The following is a 16,392-nucleotide window of genomic DNA, read 5'->3' on the forward strand; positions in this document are numbered from 1 at the left end:
CTCCCTCATTGCCTGGGTCACTTACCTGTGCGTTGCACTGTTGCCAGCAGTGCACACAGCACCCCCATTTCCATTGTCAGAAACAACAGTGCCGCAAAGTGGGGGTCAGGCATTGTTCGTGGATTCCCACAGCTGAAGAAACACAAGTCCCCAATGCATACACTGACACTCCTGTGCCTTATTGTCACCCCACGTTCCTGGGAGTCCACTGCTTTGAGGGAGAGAAGTTACCTTTTAAGGTGGACAGTCATCCATGTGAGGCAGAGCCCAGGAGAGGGAGCGCAGAGACTGCTGCGAGCTGGCCTGGAGCGGGAAGGATGGTGGAGGTCCCCAGTGCACCAGTAGGTGTGCGATGAATAAAGTAGTTTTGGCTTCACTGTTCCCAGGAGGAGGATGGACCACTTCTACCTTCCACCAGGGGGCGCTGCCCTCCCTGTGCCGCCCAAACCTTGGGCGCACTCCCTCCCTCCCTTCACCCTCCTGAGCAAAAGTGTGGAACTGAGAGCATTTCTACCAGAATCAGGAAGACTGACTTTGCTGTTTGGAAGGGAACTGTGCTCTTCTGCCAAGCCCCTGTCACTCTGAGTAAGGCCTGGGCCCATAGCCAGCCGTGGAAGAGTAGTCTCCATGCTCAATTTAGTGTTTTCCCATGACCAAGTCCTTTCTGGCCAGGGGTCCGAAAGAATCTGTCCATCTGTGAGCACATTATCATCTGGTCTGAACCTCCAGCTGACCAGGGGCATCAGATGGTTCCCTCACCCCGACTGGCAAACACCAGGAGCGGCCAGGCAGCCTGTATCCAGGCCAGCCTTCCTGGACCTTGCTTATGCCCTGTACTTCCTTGTACTGCTGTGCTACCCAGTGGCAGTTAAAATGCTAGATCCCAACAGAGGGGTTGTGGCTAAGCTTCAACCTCCTCAACTTCAGAGCTTTTAAAAATGCTACCTGCATTCAGAGGTCCACATGCCTGAATTTGGCAGGCACCTGCTGTGAGCCCGAGTGACTACCCTGCCCCAGGAACTGTAACTCCCACCTTTCCCAGCCTCCATCTGTATGTGTGTGGGGAGGGGAAGGAGACTCCATGAAGCTTGGCCTCTCATTGCAACCACACACTTAGGACTCTGCACAGACAGCAGCCGGCCCAGGGAGCCTCAGCTCCTGAAAGGAGCCACATCTTAATCCATCAAGACACCTGCCCAGCAACACAGCTGGAGCTAGGGAGACTTTATTCATTTCTGGGCAGTAGTGAGAACAGGAATGAGACAAAGTGTCAGGGTGAAAGGGAGGGGCAATACTGATGCGAGGACAGGAAGTACAACATCAAGTACTCAACCGTGCGGCAACTGAACACAAGGCCTAAGGGAGGGGGCGGTCCGTTACCAGGTGCACCCAGGCTGTTGCTCTCCAGAAACCTGGGGCTTGAGAGCAGCAGTTGGGGATGGGAGGGCTGACAGTGACTCGCTTGCAGCTAGCACCACACAGCCCTGGGCGGGGAAGGCCCAGCGAGAGGCTATGGTCCCTGGGCCAAGGACGGTTCCTGCCTCTTACACCATTCCCGTGCCGGGCTCAGCAGGTGTCTCCCAGCATGAGGCTGGGGACTGGGTACAGAGGCACACTGCAGCTCAGGCAGGAAGAGCAGATGCATGTGGGCATTCCTGGGGAGCCCCTGGTCGCTCCACCAGCCAGATTTGGATCTACCCAGAGAACCAAGAAGTCAAGCCTTAAAGGGACAGATGTGCAGAGCCCATGTGCTGCCAGACATGGCTGTGAAGCAGATGTGGTCAATTTCTGGGCTCTCTCTGTTGTTCAGAACCAAGGCCCCAGCCTCATGCCTCTTGGCCATAGCAGGTAAGGTGGTAGTGGCTGGCACGGCGGGAAAGGGAAGTGTTGGCAGATGGGGTCACAGAGGATGGCTGGTGCTTAGGTGAACATAAATGCACTTTCAATCCTGCTTCCCAGATCCGAATCCTGGCCCTGCAGTCACTGCCTGCTCTGACTCACCTGCTCAGCTGGGTCTGATCTTACCCTGACCCCCTCCTTGGCTGGCAACCTTCCACCCACCAGGGACAGAGGAGCTGCCAGAAGCCCTGATCTCTGCAACCCCCTGCCCTGGGAACTGAGATGAGATGATGCCATGGATGGTGACTAAGGCCCTGAAATTCCTGCCGCTGCCTCCCCAGAAACCTGGCAGCCTGGCCAGCGCTGGGAGCAGAGCCCTGGACACATGCCCAGGAGACGGGGAGGAGCTGCTACATAGGAGGAACCCTTAGACCTACAGTAAGAAGCACCACTGAAGTCCGTAGTGGCTTCCACGGGCAAGGTCTCGGCTTGGGAGAGGAGTGTGGGGAGGGATGGGGGCCCTCCCTCACCAATAGATCAGGGGGCCAGGGCTGTGATCTGCTTCCTTCACTGGGACCCTGTGGGTCAGAGCAGCTACCTAGGGTCTTGGAGCCAGGGAGGAGCAACGTCCTCCCAGCTCCCTGACAGTCCTCCCCACATGTCATTGTTGCCTTGTGTCAATGTGACCTCCAACCCAGTGGGAACCCAGTGTGGCCTCAGGCCTGCCAAGAGAGCACATGGCAACACAGGCCTGCCCTCCCCACTGGCAGAAAGCTGGCCTGGGGCTCCTGGATCCTGCCCCTCTGATTGGTCTGGCCATGGTGGAGCCTGCAGAGGGGATGTTAGGTCCCGCTCCTCCACCCTATGTGGAACCTGGCCAGGCAGGCAAGGGACTGATCCAGCTGTGGAAGGGGATCTATCTGCCTCTGGTCTGTTGGGAAGCAGCAGGTTAACACCTCTGGTGGCTGCCTCCTGGTAGGGGAGCCTCAGGCCCACTTCTCCCTGCCCCTTCCTGCTTCCCTCCACAAAGCCCTCAGTGGACCTCTCCCTCTCCCAGCTTTCTCCAGAGTTTACAAACTGATCTCTTGCCCAGGCTAGGTTTGTCCACGTTTTGAATGGAATGACAATCTTTACAAAGCAGATTTCATAGCCTCTGGAAAAGCCACCTTTCCACATGGGGATGGCTGCCCCTTTGGGCAGGCAGGGTGGCGGGGGATATGCCCTTTAACTTGCTTCAGTCCCCACCCAGCCCTGCAGCCCTCCCTTTGAGCACACCTGAGTTCACACCTCTGAGCCTCCTTTACTCAGGCCCCAGCTACTCCATAACCTCACCTCCTACAACTGCCCCTGTTGGCAAATCCAACCTCACAGTCCAAAGAAACCATAATGCTACTCTCACCTGGCCGCCCTTTGGTAACCTGAACTCCCTTCAGCATCCTGACCAGCAGTCACGGACTCTTTGCTGTAGGGAACCCACAACTCGACAAGGCAGCCCCACCCCAAACTCTCCCACCCAATCCCTTTGTCACTTACACTCCCCAGTCCTTGCACTCCGCCCCTCTTCCAGAAACACAGAACACCCTTGCCCTACAGATAGATGCTTGAGCCTGCAGAGGTGCCCCCCAAATCTGCCAACCCCTTCACACGTGCTCTCACCCCTAGCTTTCTCATGTCTGGCAGGAGGTTGTAGACAGCTCTAGGTGCCAGGGCCTAGGGCACAGGCATCTCTGAGTTGGCCTGTTCACCCCAACAAGGGCTGAGCTGTGCCAGACAGGAGCAGCACAGCCTACTCCTAGCATGGCCAAGGGAAGGACTCATGCTTGAAGGGTCCCTGGCAGTCACCCCATGGCCAGCCATTGCTCCTGGATTGAAGCCAAGGTCTGCTTCATCCTCCTCAAGTCTTGCAGACCTTGATACAAAGCCCTCTGGCCTTCAGCAACAGGCAGAGCTGCGCCTGAGCAAACAGACCCAGTGTGGGGACCTGGGAATGCTGGGCCCATGCTTCTTTCCTGTTCCCCATTAATCCAGCCCCAGCATGGGGCAGTGCTGGCCACACTGCACCAGGGCCTGGGGGTCACCAGACCACAGGATTCCACTGTCAGCACAGAAGTAGCCGGTGCTGAGCTCCTGCTTTAGGGCCAAATGGACTTTTCTCAGATGGTTCCTACCCTGCTTCCCGAACCCTGGGTCAAGATTCTGCCAGTGTAGGCAGAATCAAAGCAACACTTCCCCACTCACACACCCCCCCACATCCCATAGTTAGGATCAGATGCCAGGGGCAGGGCCACCAGCAGCATTGGCAACCCAGCCTCAGCCAGCTCCTGCCTGCCAGCCTAGCAGCCATCAGCAGATCCATTTGATTCATTTTTCCCTAATACTTGAAGCTTCATTATAGAGTTCAAGATTCCAAATAAAATACTAACTGCCTCTTGGCCAGAAGTTAGGGGGCTGGGCTTATTAGGAGGGGAGCAACTTGGAGTAGTAGGGTGGGGCTGAGCTGGAGCCCACTCTTCCCGCAGCCCCTGACCCTGCCCCATTGTGAGCCCCTCCTTCCCCATGAGCGATGCTGGTTCCAGCAGGGAGACGCTGGTCTGCAGTAGCAGGGGAGGCCTGGGCTTCTGGCACCTGCCTCACACCCGGATCTGGTACCCGTTGAGGTCTGGCATGGCTTTGGGCTCCGAAGGCTTCTTCTCACCGGAGGGTCTGCAGGGAAGGGGAACAGAGCCAGGGTACGGGTGGTAAGTAAGTGGTCTCCTAGGCAGATGGAGGAGGAAACGGAAGTGGAAGCTGCTGCTGACATCCCTGCTCCATTCCCCAAGGCGCCAATCGCGGGGGTGGGGCTGGGGAGAATGGCCCTACAGTCCTGGCTAGCCTGTGACCTCCTGCAGGCAGGGGTCTCTGCTCTTACGTTCTGGGGATTAGCTCTTCTAGTGGCAGATGGTGGGAAACAGAATAAAGAAGTCTCCCTAGGGGACCCTGTTCATTGCAAAAACCTCCTAGATCAAAGTCAAGATGGATATTTTAGTGCTACTGCAAGCCTCACTGGAAAGAGGTGGCACCTGGGAGGTGATTGCATTTAAAGCAAGAGCCGGACTCACAAGATAGGAGAAAGGTCAGAGAGGAATACGATTTTTTTTTTATCATCATTTTTCTGCTATCTAGATTAAGACAAAAACTATAGATTTGGAGCCAGCACAATAGCCCAATCTGCTAATCCTCCACTTCCAAGTGCCAAATCCCATATGGGCACTGGTTTGTATCCTGGTTGTTCTACTTAACATCTAGCTCCTTGCTAATGGTCTGGGAAAGCCTTGGAGACCCAGAAGAAGCTCCTGGCTTCTGGCTTTGGATCAGCTCAGCGGCTGTTTGGGCAAGTGAGCCAGTGGATAAAAGATCTTTCTCTCCTTCTTTCTATAAATCTGATTTTCATATAAAATTAAATGGATCTTAAAAACAAACCAAAACACCCATAAGAACAATAAAATCAACTACAGATGCTTAGGGCCAAGGTCATGTTCAAAGCTATCTACCAAAGCTGCACTCAGCTAGTATCTGAAGTCAAACCCTTCCTTCCTTCAAGACCTTTTGTGCAGATGGAGTGTTTGGGGAGAATCGGGAGACTTTAGCACATAAACACCCACCCTCCACAACCCCAAATCTCTTTTAGAGCAGAAAAGAGAGGATGAGGGAGGGGTGAGGAAAACAGGGAGAAGAGGAGAGGAAAGGAGGATTTCTGGGCCCCCGCGCAGGTGGAAGCCCATCGCTCACCGTCTTTCACTGCGGCTGTTCCTGCGGTGGGGGCTGGACTGGCTCCGCTGTGGGGAGGAAACGTCCTTCTTCCGGTCCTTGGTGGGAGAGGGAGGGCCTGTCCCTTTGCCAATCTAGGTGGGGCAGAAAAACAACAAAAAAAACACATTACCCCAGGCTGCCCGACCTTCAGCCCAGCCACCCATGCATAGGGCCTGGGGAAACAGGTGGCATGAAGCAGAAGACCCGGGTCCATGGGAGACCTGGATAGAGTTCCAGGCTGCCGGCTTTAGCCCGGTCTGACCCTGGCCCTTGTGGCCATTTTGAAGACATGAACCAGCAGACAGAAGAGCTCCCCTAGACCTTCCCTTTTGCTCTGCTCCTCTGCCTTGCAAATAAATACACTTTAGAAAAATGACAGAAACAGATGAATCATCCTTTATGCAGTATAGTCAGCTGGAGCTTTCAAAATAGGATCCCGAGCACAACCATAGCCTGCCTAGCCACAGCTGGGGCTGGGCTGCTTGCAGGCAAGTGGAGGGACCATCAGCTCAGAAGAAAACAGCCTGCCCTGGGTGGGTGGGATTAGGGGCAGGAGGGAGGCAGGACAAGGGTAGTCCTGCGGATCCTTGCTAAAACCTTTCAGAAGCTTGGATTCCTAGCTAGTGAGCCAGCATCAGGACTTCCTGTGCTGTGAAGGTGGCTCCTGGGATTGTGGGTAAGAGTCATGGCATGACAATGCCCAGCTGGTGGCAGAGGCAGAGGCCCCAGCCTATACCCCAGGCACAGTGCAACAAGACCTGACTCAGTAGCTCAACATCTGGCAGGGGAGGGAGAGTGGGGGCTCCAAGGAGGTCACTGCCATACCAGGGAGAAGGCACAGTCCAGATGCTGGCAGGCTCTGGGGGCCATCTCTTCCACAGCTCTGCCCACCTGTTCTAGGTCCAAATAGGCTCCTTCTAAGTTCCTCCAGGACTCCGGCTCCTGGCATCATGATCGTTCAACAACTCCACAACCCCCAGGCAAAGCAAGCTCACCCATCCCCAGGCCCCACATCCCCTCCTTGCGCCTGACCTTGAGGCGCATGTCACGGGCATGACGCTCTAGCTCCTTGCGGAAGTCATCTCGGCCCAGCTTCTCCACGTCCAGGACCGAGTGCTTCCAGTCGATGCGCTCCACGCTGTGCGGGTCGTGGGACACACATTGGCCGAGCTTGACCTTGCGTAGCACGTGCCAGCAGCGGCTGTAAGCAGCCTCGTAGTCCAATACTAGCTCGCTGAGAGTGCGGAAGGCCGGCGGTTTATACATCAAGTCCTCGCGCCGACTCATGCCCAGCGCGCCGTAGCGGCCCCCAAAGTTCACTCCCAGCACAATGTGGCGGAAGTAATTCCCTGAGAAGTAGGTCTTGAAGCTGATGGGGAAGCGTTCCAGGGTGGGCATGCTGTTGGTGAGGTAACTGCCAGGCACCCCAGCTAAGGAAAGAACTAGGTGTGGCAGGTAGAAGGCTGGCCCCAGTTAGGGAGGGGGCGTCCCCTGCATAGCCCAGTTCCTAGTGCAGACCTGTAGCGCCCTTTCTGGCCAGCATACAGTAGGTATTTAATATCCAGAAGCTCCATAGGAACAGGACTGCCTGGAGTTCCTAGCTGCTGTGCCAATCAGGGCTCCCGAAATAATAATGATAATAATAGGAACTCAAAAGTTTCATGGGGAAATGGAATTAAAAGGTAAGTTTGTTTTGTTGCAAAAGATTTTGGCTTTCCAGCCATGGTTTTCCATAGGATGCTTTTCTACGCATTTATTGGAAGCCACTGCTTCTCCCAGATTGGCTCTTGGACACCAGCCTTTGTGAGATATATGCCCAGATCTGGGGCTTGGAGACCAGGGCCACTGTGTCCATGTGGCTCAAAACAGCTGCCCGCCCATTGCTTCTTGGATTTTTGGCTAAGGTCAAGTTTAAAATACCTGCCCAGCAAGTCTGGGGAAGGTAGGGGGGGTTCTGCCCCCCCACCCCAGGCTCCTCCACTTTGGGGAGGGCCGAGAGGATGACCCTGTGCAGGTGAGAGCTGGGAGAGCCCTGGCCATCCTTCAGCCCTCCCTATACAGGGCAGGAAGCCCAGCCCCAGGGAGGGCCCAGGCTGCAGGAAGGATACATTCCCAGGATCACAGCTTCCAGGCATTTGATTGGCAGAGCCTCTTTGGTCATTTCCTTGGCCAGGTCCATCAGCCTGTAGGAAAAGGACCCAGAGAGCTGTGAGGACAGCACCAGCCTGCAGTCTGTTCCGGTCGGGGAGGATCAGCAGGAGAGAGCAAGAAATGCTGGAAGGCCAGTGCCTTTCCATCTCCCAAGCTGCCTTCCTCTGGGGCATGAGGGGGATGGGGAGAGGCAGTTACTGGCTAACCGATGGAGGCCCACTCCTGCCCCTTCCCTCTCACTTTCCATTCTTGGCTGCAACTCCAGGACTTGTCAAAGGAGAACACAGTTTGGGGGCAGAACCTGGTCAGCCCTGGGCTGGGGCTTTCTGCTACAGCTGAGGAGAGATGCCCAGACGAGGGAATAGATTTTTCCCCATCAGAGCACAGTGCTCTGATGGCGTGGCCCCTCCCAAGATCTTAGTAATTGGCTGTGATGGTTCCCTTCAGGGGCCCAGGTGTGGCAGAGTGGTCTGGCAGCTCCCCTGGAAGCACTTGAACTTGGAATTCAAGCCATTTTAAGAGCCTGTGCCCAAGGCTTTTCACTGAATGCTATCCCAGGCCCGGGGTTAAGAATTAGCCTGGCCCCTGCCTTGGTCAGGAGCAGCTCCCAGCACACACAGCACTGCAGGGAGAATGAGAGCCAAGCTATAGGGTTAGGGACACCGAATTCTACCCCTTGGCTTAGAGCAGAGATAATGCAGGCATTTTGCTAATGAATCATTTAAAGCATTAAAACAAACAGAACAAAACAAAATAAGAAAGCAAACATGGCATTGCAAAATTCCTGTTAACTTTCGAACTCTGGGACTCTCAAGCCTGCGGCCTGGGCCCCCAGTCCTGGCTATGGCTTCCACTTCTCACTGTCCTCTGGTCAGTGCGTCTGGCCAAGGGTCTACCTGCATCTTTAATCCGTTTGGGATGATTCTCTGACACCGGCAGAGCAAGCTGGGCAAGGTTGACTGCCCCCACTCTCCTGGCTCAGAGGGGGTATCAGGCCTCTACTCAGTAAGGAAGCCCTGTCTGTGCACCTGCTGCTGGTATGTCTGAGTCCCAGAGTGGTAGCTGCCTCTGGAGCCTGATGGTTCTGGGAGTGTGCTTGTCAGCCTGCCCTGTGGGCTTCCACTCAAAGGCCCACCCTGGCCTGGCCTCTGCCATACTTACCCTGTCAGAGGCCTGCTCTTCTTAATTTCAAAGAACTGTGTCCCTGTGTGATTGTACCTGTGGTTGCTGGTTAAGGGCTTTCTGGTTTGGTCTGGAAAAGGTGTGGGGTCCAGCACTTCCAGGACTGCAGGCTGGGCAAGGACTCCCCCCCAAGTGCCTTAAGTTGTAGGCCCACTCAAGGCCTGGTTCTCCTGGAGGGAGAGGGGGGCTTGGCAAGGGCACTCCCTGCTTGAGTTCACCCCTGCTCTCCCCAAACTCCCTTTCTGGGTGCTGAAGGGCAGGGAAGAACAGGATTGGGAGCTAGGGTTGGGAGAGAGGCCTCAGCTGGTGAAGAGCTATGCCTCTCTGCAACACTTCATTTCTCATCCAGCTGCGAGGCAACAGGAACCCAGGGGAGACAGCTGGGGCTGAGACTTGGCTCTGAGGCATAGCCCTGTGGGTTGGAGGGGCTGATGGCAGGGACATCAGCTAGTCTGGACTCAGGGCAGAATCTGAAAAGGCTGGGCACACTAGCTCCTGATAGGCAAAAACCAGGAGAAGATTCCAGAATGTTAAGGTGACCTCCTGGGCCGTCAGCATCCTTTTTCTCCTTTATGCCTCTTCCCCTCCTTAAAACCAGGATTTTAATAGCCCCAAGGGAGTTCAGCCCTCTGCTGGGCTATGTGGATGCTGCAGAAGATCTAGGCTCACACTTCCTCCCAGCAGGAGGCTCTGGAGACATTTCTGGCTCTTTATCCCATCACATGGCAGGAGGAGGAAGCAGAGGATGGAGAGGCTGGAATGGGGCCGGCTCTCACCACACCAAACTCCTCTGACACCTGGGAGGGCGGGGGCGGGGCAAGCAGACGGCATGGGCTATGTCCCCCACAGTACCAGGGGACAGAATGATGTTACACGGATGGTACCTCTGGAGCCCTGTTGATCCCTCCCCAGCTCCACCTGGCTTTAGACGCACCGCACCGGCCAGACGGTGACCATGGCCCTAGACCAGAATGGATACTGCAGCTCCCTGATGTAGCGCTGCACGGCTTCCAGGCGTTCAGGGACAGGCGTAGACGGCTGGAAGGTAGGCACACTTGGTACAGGAATCTGGGAACAGAGAAAAGACTTGGGTCACTAGAGGCAGCCCAGTTTCCAGCCCACCTGCCCGTCAGCCTCCAGGGAAGCCGCATCTTGGGGAAGGGGCAGCTGCTGGGAACCTCTTTCTCTGGCAGCCCCACCTTCTGGAGACTCCTGGCAGCGCCCCCTCCCAACTCTTCCCTTCCAGCACAAGGCAGCATGTCTAATTTGGAACTCATGTTGACATTCCAATTTTATGTTTCTTCAATAATTTTAGAAAAACATAGGCTGATTCATAGACTGTTTTGAATTGTTAAGTATTCGTTAGCTTCAAGACCTAGCAAAAACGTCTGTTTTGGGCTAAGATCATTTGGGTTTAGGTTCTGCTGAGGTTTAGGTGCTAAATAGAAACTTCTTCAACAGGGTGTCCCACCCTCTCAGAGTGGCATCTCGGGTTAAGGGATTGGTCAGTGGCAGCAGGTTGTGGGGGGATGCAATGGGAGACAGGCCTTACTGTGCTGTATTTCTGGGTCCTTACTGTTTTTCTGGGGTCCCACAGAAAGCACGGGGGCCTCGGAGGTGGGGGGCTTCTTCAATTTCTCCCTCTGCCACCAGCTTCACATCTGAGCAGTACAAGGTACCTGGGCAACCAGACAGAAGGGCAACCAGCCCTTCTGATCAGCACAGTCTCTAGCACTGAGCCAAGGGAAGGAGCAGGTGGGTGTGTCAAGCAGGTCTCCTCACCTCCCCAGGTACCTGGGAGTTCCAGGTGTGGCTGCCAGGCTGCTGTAAGCCAGGTCAGGATCAGCAGGTGCCATGGCTGTCCATCACTTCCAGGCCACCTCTAAGGTGGGCCCCTTCTCCGGCAGGGAAAGCCCCATACCCTGGCAGCTTTGCTTGAGGCTGAAGGGTGCAGGAGATGTACTGACTAGGGAGTCTTCTGGGGACCCCAGTTCAGAACAGAATTCCTTGAGTGGAAGAACCAGACTTCCAAGGACAAGGCCCACTCCTGTGGGCTTCTTGCTCTGCTGCCCCAAGCACAGCTGGTCCCAGGCAGTCTCAGACTCCCACCTGAGAAGTCCTGCCCCATCTTCACCCCAAGGCCTCCACCTGATGGGCCAAGGCTACAGGGAGGCTGCTCACCTGGCAACAGAGTCTGAGCAGATAGGGGTGTGAGCTGAGGGGGTAGGCCGGGGCAGGGAGGAGCTGAGTGAGAGAACTGAGTCTTCTCCTCCAGTCCTTGTGGGTCACTTGGCCATAGTGGGGCAATGGGATGCGCCGCTTAGGTCATGTGGCCACAGCGGCAGGCAGGAAGTGATACTCAGTTTATCGTGGCACACTAGCGCCTGGGTTGTTGCTGACAGCAGGGGACATGGACAGTATCCACAGATGCTTCCTCACTCTAAAGGGCTGAGAGGCCAGAGGCAGGAGCCCCTGGCCTCCTGCTGACAGCTGCATGAACTTCCCCTCCTGGCTGCCCTCCCTCCTTCCTGGACAGCCAGCAGCTGACCTCAGTCTGGAGGAAGCCATTTCCCCTTCACATGTTCCTCCCCGCCTCCCTGAAAGGGTGCTGCCACTTAGGGCCCCCAGCAGGATAAAAGTCTGGGGTGGGAGCCCTCCACTTCCTAGCCAACCACCTTGCATACAGGAGGCTTTGCGTCTCTCACCGGCCAGTCCTGGCTTCCTCTAGGTTGGGGAGTTGGGAGATGGGGTTTTAGGGAGGAATTAGAGTGAGATTACTTAGTACTTTACTATATTCAGCACCACCGCATACCCATGTGGCACCTGATCCACTCAGGTGGCTGTCCCTGCAAGGCAGGATTGTCCCTACTTATTAGCTGGAGATCCAGTGGCTTCAAAGCAGAACTCCAGATTAAAGGTTGCAAGGGTACCCTCTGGTGAGAAACTCCTCATAAGCTAGGTTTGGTCCAGGTAGGACCCACACAGCAGCAGCAGCATCTGCCATCTGACAAGGGACCCAGGAATTGGCTGTCTCCAGAGCCGGAGGAGCCAGAAAAACCCTTGGCTCACCATAGCAAGCCCTTGCAAGTCCCCCTCACCGCAGTTAAGCCAGAAGTGGCTGATCACCCAGTGCCTGGCGTTGCGGGACTCCACTGTAGGCACTGCTACCTTCTTTTTTTTTTTTTTTTTTAAAGATTTATTTTTATTATTTTTTTTCATTGGAAAGGCGGATATACAGAGAGGAGAGACAGAGAGGAAGATCTTCCATCCGATGATTCACTCCCCAAGTGAGCGCAACGGGCCGATACTATGCCGATCCGAAGCCAGGAGCCTCTTCCGGGTCTCCCACGCGGGTGCAGGTTCCCAAAGCCCTGGGCCGTCCTCGACTGCCTTCCCAGGCCACAGGCAGGGAGCTGGAAGGGAAGCGGGGCTGCCGGGATTAGAACCGGCGCCCATATGGGATCCCGGGCGTGCAAAGCGAGGACTTAACCACTTGCGCCACCGCGCCGGGCCCCACTGCTACCTTCTTTATGAAAACTCATTGTCAGCCTAGACTCATTCACACAAGCACAATGAACAGAAGAGATTCTAAGGGCTGTGTTGTGGCGTAGTTATTGAAGCTACAGCCTGCCATGCTGGCAGCATCACATATGAACCCCAATTCTAGTCCTGGCTGCTCCATTTCTGATCCAGCTCTCAGCTAATGCACCTGGGAAAGCAGCAGAAGATGGCCTAATTGCTTGGACTCCTGCCCACCATACAGGAGACCCAGAGTTCCTGGCTCCTGCCTTCAGCCTTGCCCAGCCCAGTCCATTGCTGCCATTTGGGAGTCAACTAGCAAATGGAAAATCTATCACACTGCTTTTCAAATAAGTAAATCCATAAAAACAAATGATCAGGTCTATTTCAGGCATTTGCCCTCCAGTTATCACCTCTAAAACAGAAGCCAGAAAAACTTCCTCACTGTTGAGGTGTGGGTTTAGACAGGAATCCAATGGGGTCAAGTGACATCAGCTACTCAGATCTCCTTGGGACAGCTGCTTGTCCTGTGCAGACATCTATCCTGCAGGTGCCCCCTGGCCAAAAGCCAGCTGGCCCCAGTGGTAAGGGATTGTTACGCTTTCAATGGCGCTGACAGCTTGAAACATCAAGAAGAGATGTTTGCTGGGAAAGGGAAGCTGTGATGGATTGAAGATTCCTTTACAGACAGTTGTCCTTTAACATGCTAGTCACAGCCTTGGACATTCCTGCCGATGCCTCTCAGTATCCCTCTGCAGTGGGCATTGCTGTTACCCCCATTTTACAGCAGAGTCAACAGAGGCACAGAAGTTGCACACCTTGCTCACAGTGGTAGGTATGGAGGAAGGTGCATCTGACCCAAGACTACTTTCCTTTTGTAATGCCATCCTTCAGGTCCCGAGCTCACCCTATCTGCAGGGGCCAGGCCAGTGGTCAGAAAATGCATGCTGGGCAGGTAAATGGCAGGAGTTGTGCTAGACTGTGGGAGGGGAAGCACTCCCCAGTCCTGGCCACCAGCTGCCACGCGGGACTGCCATGTCTGTGTTCCCAGGTCTTTTCACACTCATGCCAGAAGTCTGGAAGCTTCATGGGAGAAATCTTCCAATTTTACATGTTAGCTCATGTGGCCTTTAGAAGCAGTGCGCAGTGCCAACAGAACACTTTCTGAGCACACCATGGTGACGTCCACGGAGTCTGTCTTGGTCCCAGCTGCAATGGCAGGGCCACTCTGGAGCCCGGGGTCGCCCACTCTGCAGCCACCAGGCCAACATCCTAACAGAGCGGCCCTCCTGCAAGGTCTCCGGGGCCTCCCAGTTCTAACTCTGCTTTGAGCGAAGTACAGGAAAACCCTCCCACAGACTATGTTTCTGAGATGATTGGGAAGTTTCAAATTTTCCTATACCTCTCACAAAAATCCCCTTCCCTTCCACACTGACAGGGGCCAAGGTGACTAATTAGTCCCCAGGAGTGGTGACTGCTGCCTACGAAACCATGCCCTCACTCCCATGGCCTGTTTTGGGCAGAAGTAAGAGGGCTGAAGTTCCAGCAGCTTCACCCTGGCTGGTTCAGTGGCAGAAGCATGGCTCTCAGGCCCAGCAGGCACAAAGGCTGTCAGTGAGACTTGACATCCCCTCGTGTTGAAGGACATGGAAGATGGTAACGGACAGCCAGTCCCCAGGGCTGGTTTGGGGTGCTGTACTCTTCCCCCACAATCAACCCATTAAGCAGATGACAAAGCTGTGGTTCATGTAGGTCCAAGACGTTTGCCTCAGGCTGGGTAGACTGGCAAACCACCCCAAAAGCAACATCACAGTTACTGCAACAGTTTCTCTTTCAGGAACTCACCCAGAGGAAATAGAGATGGACTCCAAAGTTCAAGTTTCAGAATATCCACCACAGGGTGAAAGATAAGATACTGGAAATAATGTCCAACCAGAGGGAAATAGCTGAATACACAGCAAGTCTGTCCTCAGGACAGTCAGCCAACCATTCAAAATCAATCTATTTTTTTGAGCAGTGCTTATAATTTGAGCTACATCTTTGAGCAATAGTAGCTCAAATTCCAAACTCTGACACTCACTGGAGATATCTGATTTATAGCTCTATTAAAAATCCAGCAAAAGCAAAACACAGCAGGCCATCCGTCCCCTGCCTCACCCACTCACTGCCACTCTCCCTCATCCCCATCCTCCCTGGGTTGGGCAGGCAAGACTCAGCACTGGGCTGTGCTTTGAGGGGATGGGATTTCAGGACTCTGCACTCGGGAGAACATTTCATTAGTCTTAATGTTTCTTAAAAAAAAAAAAAAATCCTGGGCATTTATTTCCACAAAGCACAGAAGTCTCCAACATCCTTTCACTGGGCAAACACACATAAGTGCCTGTTCAGTGCCAGGCACCCAGGAGACCTGGAGAAGACAAAGATGAATGAGACGCAGCCTCTGCCCTCGTGGGTGACACAACTGAAGGGCAGTGACTGTGGAAGAGCCCCAGGCCAACACAGAAAAATAATTTGACTTCATTCCCCATCCCTGACCCCAAATCTAGTGTCCGGCAGGGCAGAGAAGATATAGTTCAACCCCCTGGTCCGAGGACCTGGCTCTTCTACTTCCTAGAACTCCTATTTGAGTTATCAGCTTTCCCATCTGTAAAATGGACACTCCATTTGCACTGACTTACCAAGGCTGTTAGGAGAGCTGGCAGAGAAAAGGCATGGGAAAAAAATATATATTTTTTCCAACTTGGAAGCCCTGTATTCCCTCCCGAGTCATTGGTTCGCAGTTCTCCTGCCCAGCGTTATCAGGCCCAGAAGTGAAGGCACCGTGCTTGTTCATGCCTCTGCTGCCAGACACTCGAAACCAGCAAGGGTCAGGAGTCCCTCTCCACAGGTGTCTTTAACACCTTCCTCCAGCACCCCAGAGGACAGCGTGGTTCTGTGATCTCAGCCCCCCCCCCCCCCGTCCTGACACCCCTTCTATCCCTCACCCCCAGGCAACAAGCCTCACCTTGGGCAGGTCCGTGGCGCCACGGATGCGCTGCGCCACCTTCTCTCCATCGGGGTGGATCTTGGCCACGTGCTTCCACATCCTCTCCCAAGTGGCCTCGTCCAAGGGCAGCCCACCCCGGTTGACGAAGAAAAGGACGCCTCCATCTCGCAGGTCCTCTTCCCCCTCCTCCTCCAGGTCCTCATCTCTCTGGGCAGAGGCCCCTTCGCTGGTCTCCAAGCTTAGGGCTCCCACGGAAGAGGCCGCAGAGGCTGCAGCAGCGGCTGCAGGTGGGGCCGCGCCCCCACTACTGCTGCTGCCACCCCCGGCTGCTTTCTTCCCCCCGGGCATCCCTGAATCCTTGACAGGGGTGGGAGGAGACATGGGGAGGAGGCGGGAAAATCGGGTGGCTCACAGGAGACCTCCCACACACCGGCTGCGAGGACACCACATGGCCAGAGTGCAGGGCGCCTTTAAGAAGGCAGGGCGTGGCTCCTGTACAATGAAATACTACTGGAGAAGAAAAAGAAAAAAAAAAAAATCAGTGCCACAGCGTGAAGTGGGGCGTCGAGGGTGGGTTGTGGGGATCAGCCCAAGACGCTTTGTCTTGTTTGAAGGGAGGGATAATGTGAACAGCTCCCGACTTGGCGGTCTTCACAAAGCACCCCCATTTGGCAGGGATAACAATGCCGGCCAGCGCTCAGAGGGAAGCTGCGGCCACAAAGCTCAGACGACTCTAGACTGCACGGGGAGGCTCCGAGCGCTCCAGGCGCCCCGATGGCGCGGGGACCCGAGACCAGACCTGGAGCCAGACCTGGGGGCAGCGGGGAGGAGGCGCGCTCCGTGGCGCGCATTCCACGCCCCACGGCAACTCCCGGCACAAAGTGGGCTTTGTCTCGGCCCTGTCACCCCTCGCTCCTGGGGAAGCA

At 55.1% G+C, this 16,392-nt stretch overlaps 1 protein-coding gene across 1 annotated transcript; it reads right to left on the reverse strand.

Moving 5' to 3' along the window:
* Window positions 1–2,832: 2,832 nt before the first annotated feature.
* On the reverse strand, window positions 2,833–15,814 carry VASH1 (vasohibin 1). The gene is made up of 7 exons (XM_040975253.1): window positions 15,485–15,814; window positions 9,941–10,029; window positions 8,941–8,997; window positions 7,737–7,811; window positions 6,661–7,042; window positions 5,608–5,720; window positions 2,833–4,542 (listed from the first exon to the last, which is right to left on the reverse strand). Exons 1-7 carry the CDS (start codon window positions 15,812–15,814, stop codon window positions 4,470–4,472), a joined length of 1,119 nt encoding a protein of 372 aa, XP_040831187.1. The 3' UTR covers window positions 2,833–4,469.
* Window positions 15,815–16,392: the final 578 nt, after the last annotated feature.

Source organism: Ochotona curzoniae, unplaced genomic scaffold (genome assembly GCF_017591425.1).
Source record: "Ochotona curzoniae isolate NIBS_2020 unplaced genomic scaffold, NIBS_Ocur_1.0 contig_2688, whole genome shotgun sequence".
NCBI classification, from domain to species: domain Eukaryota; kingdom Metazoa; phylum Chordata; class Mammalia; order Lagomorpha; family Ochotonidae; genus Ochotona; species Ochotona curzoniae.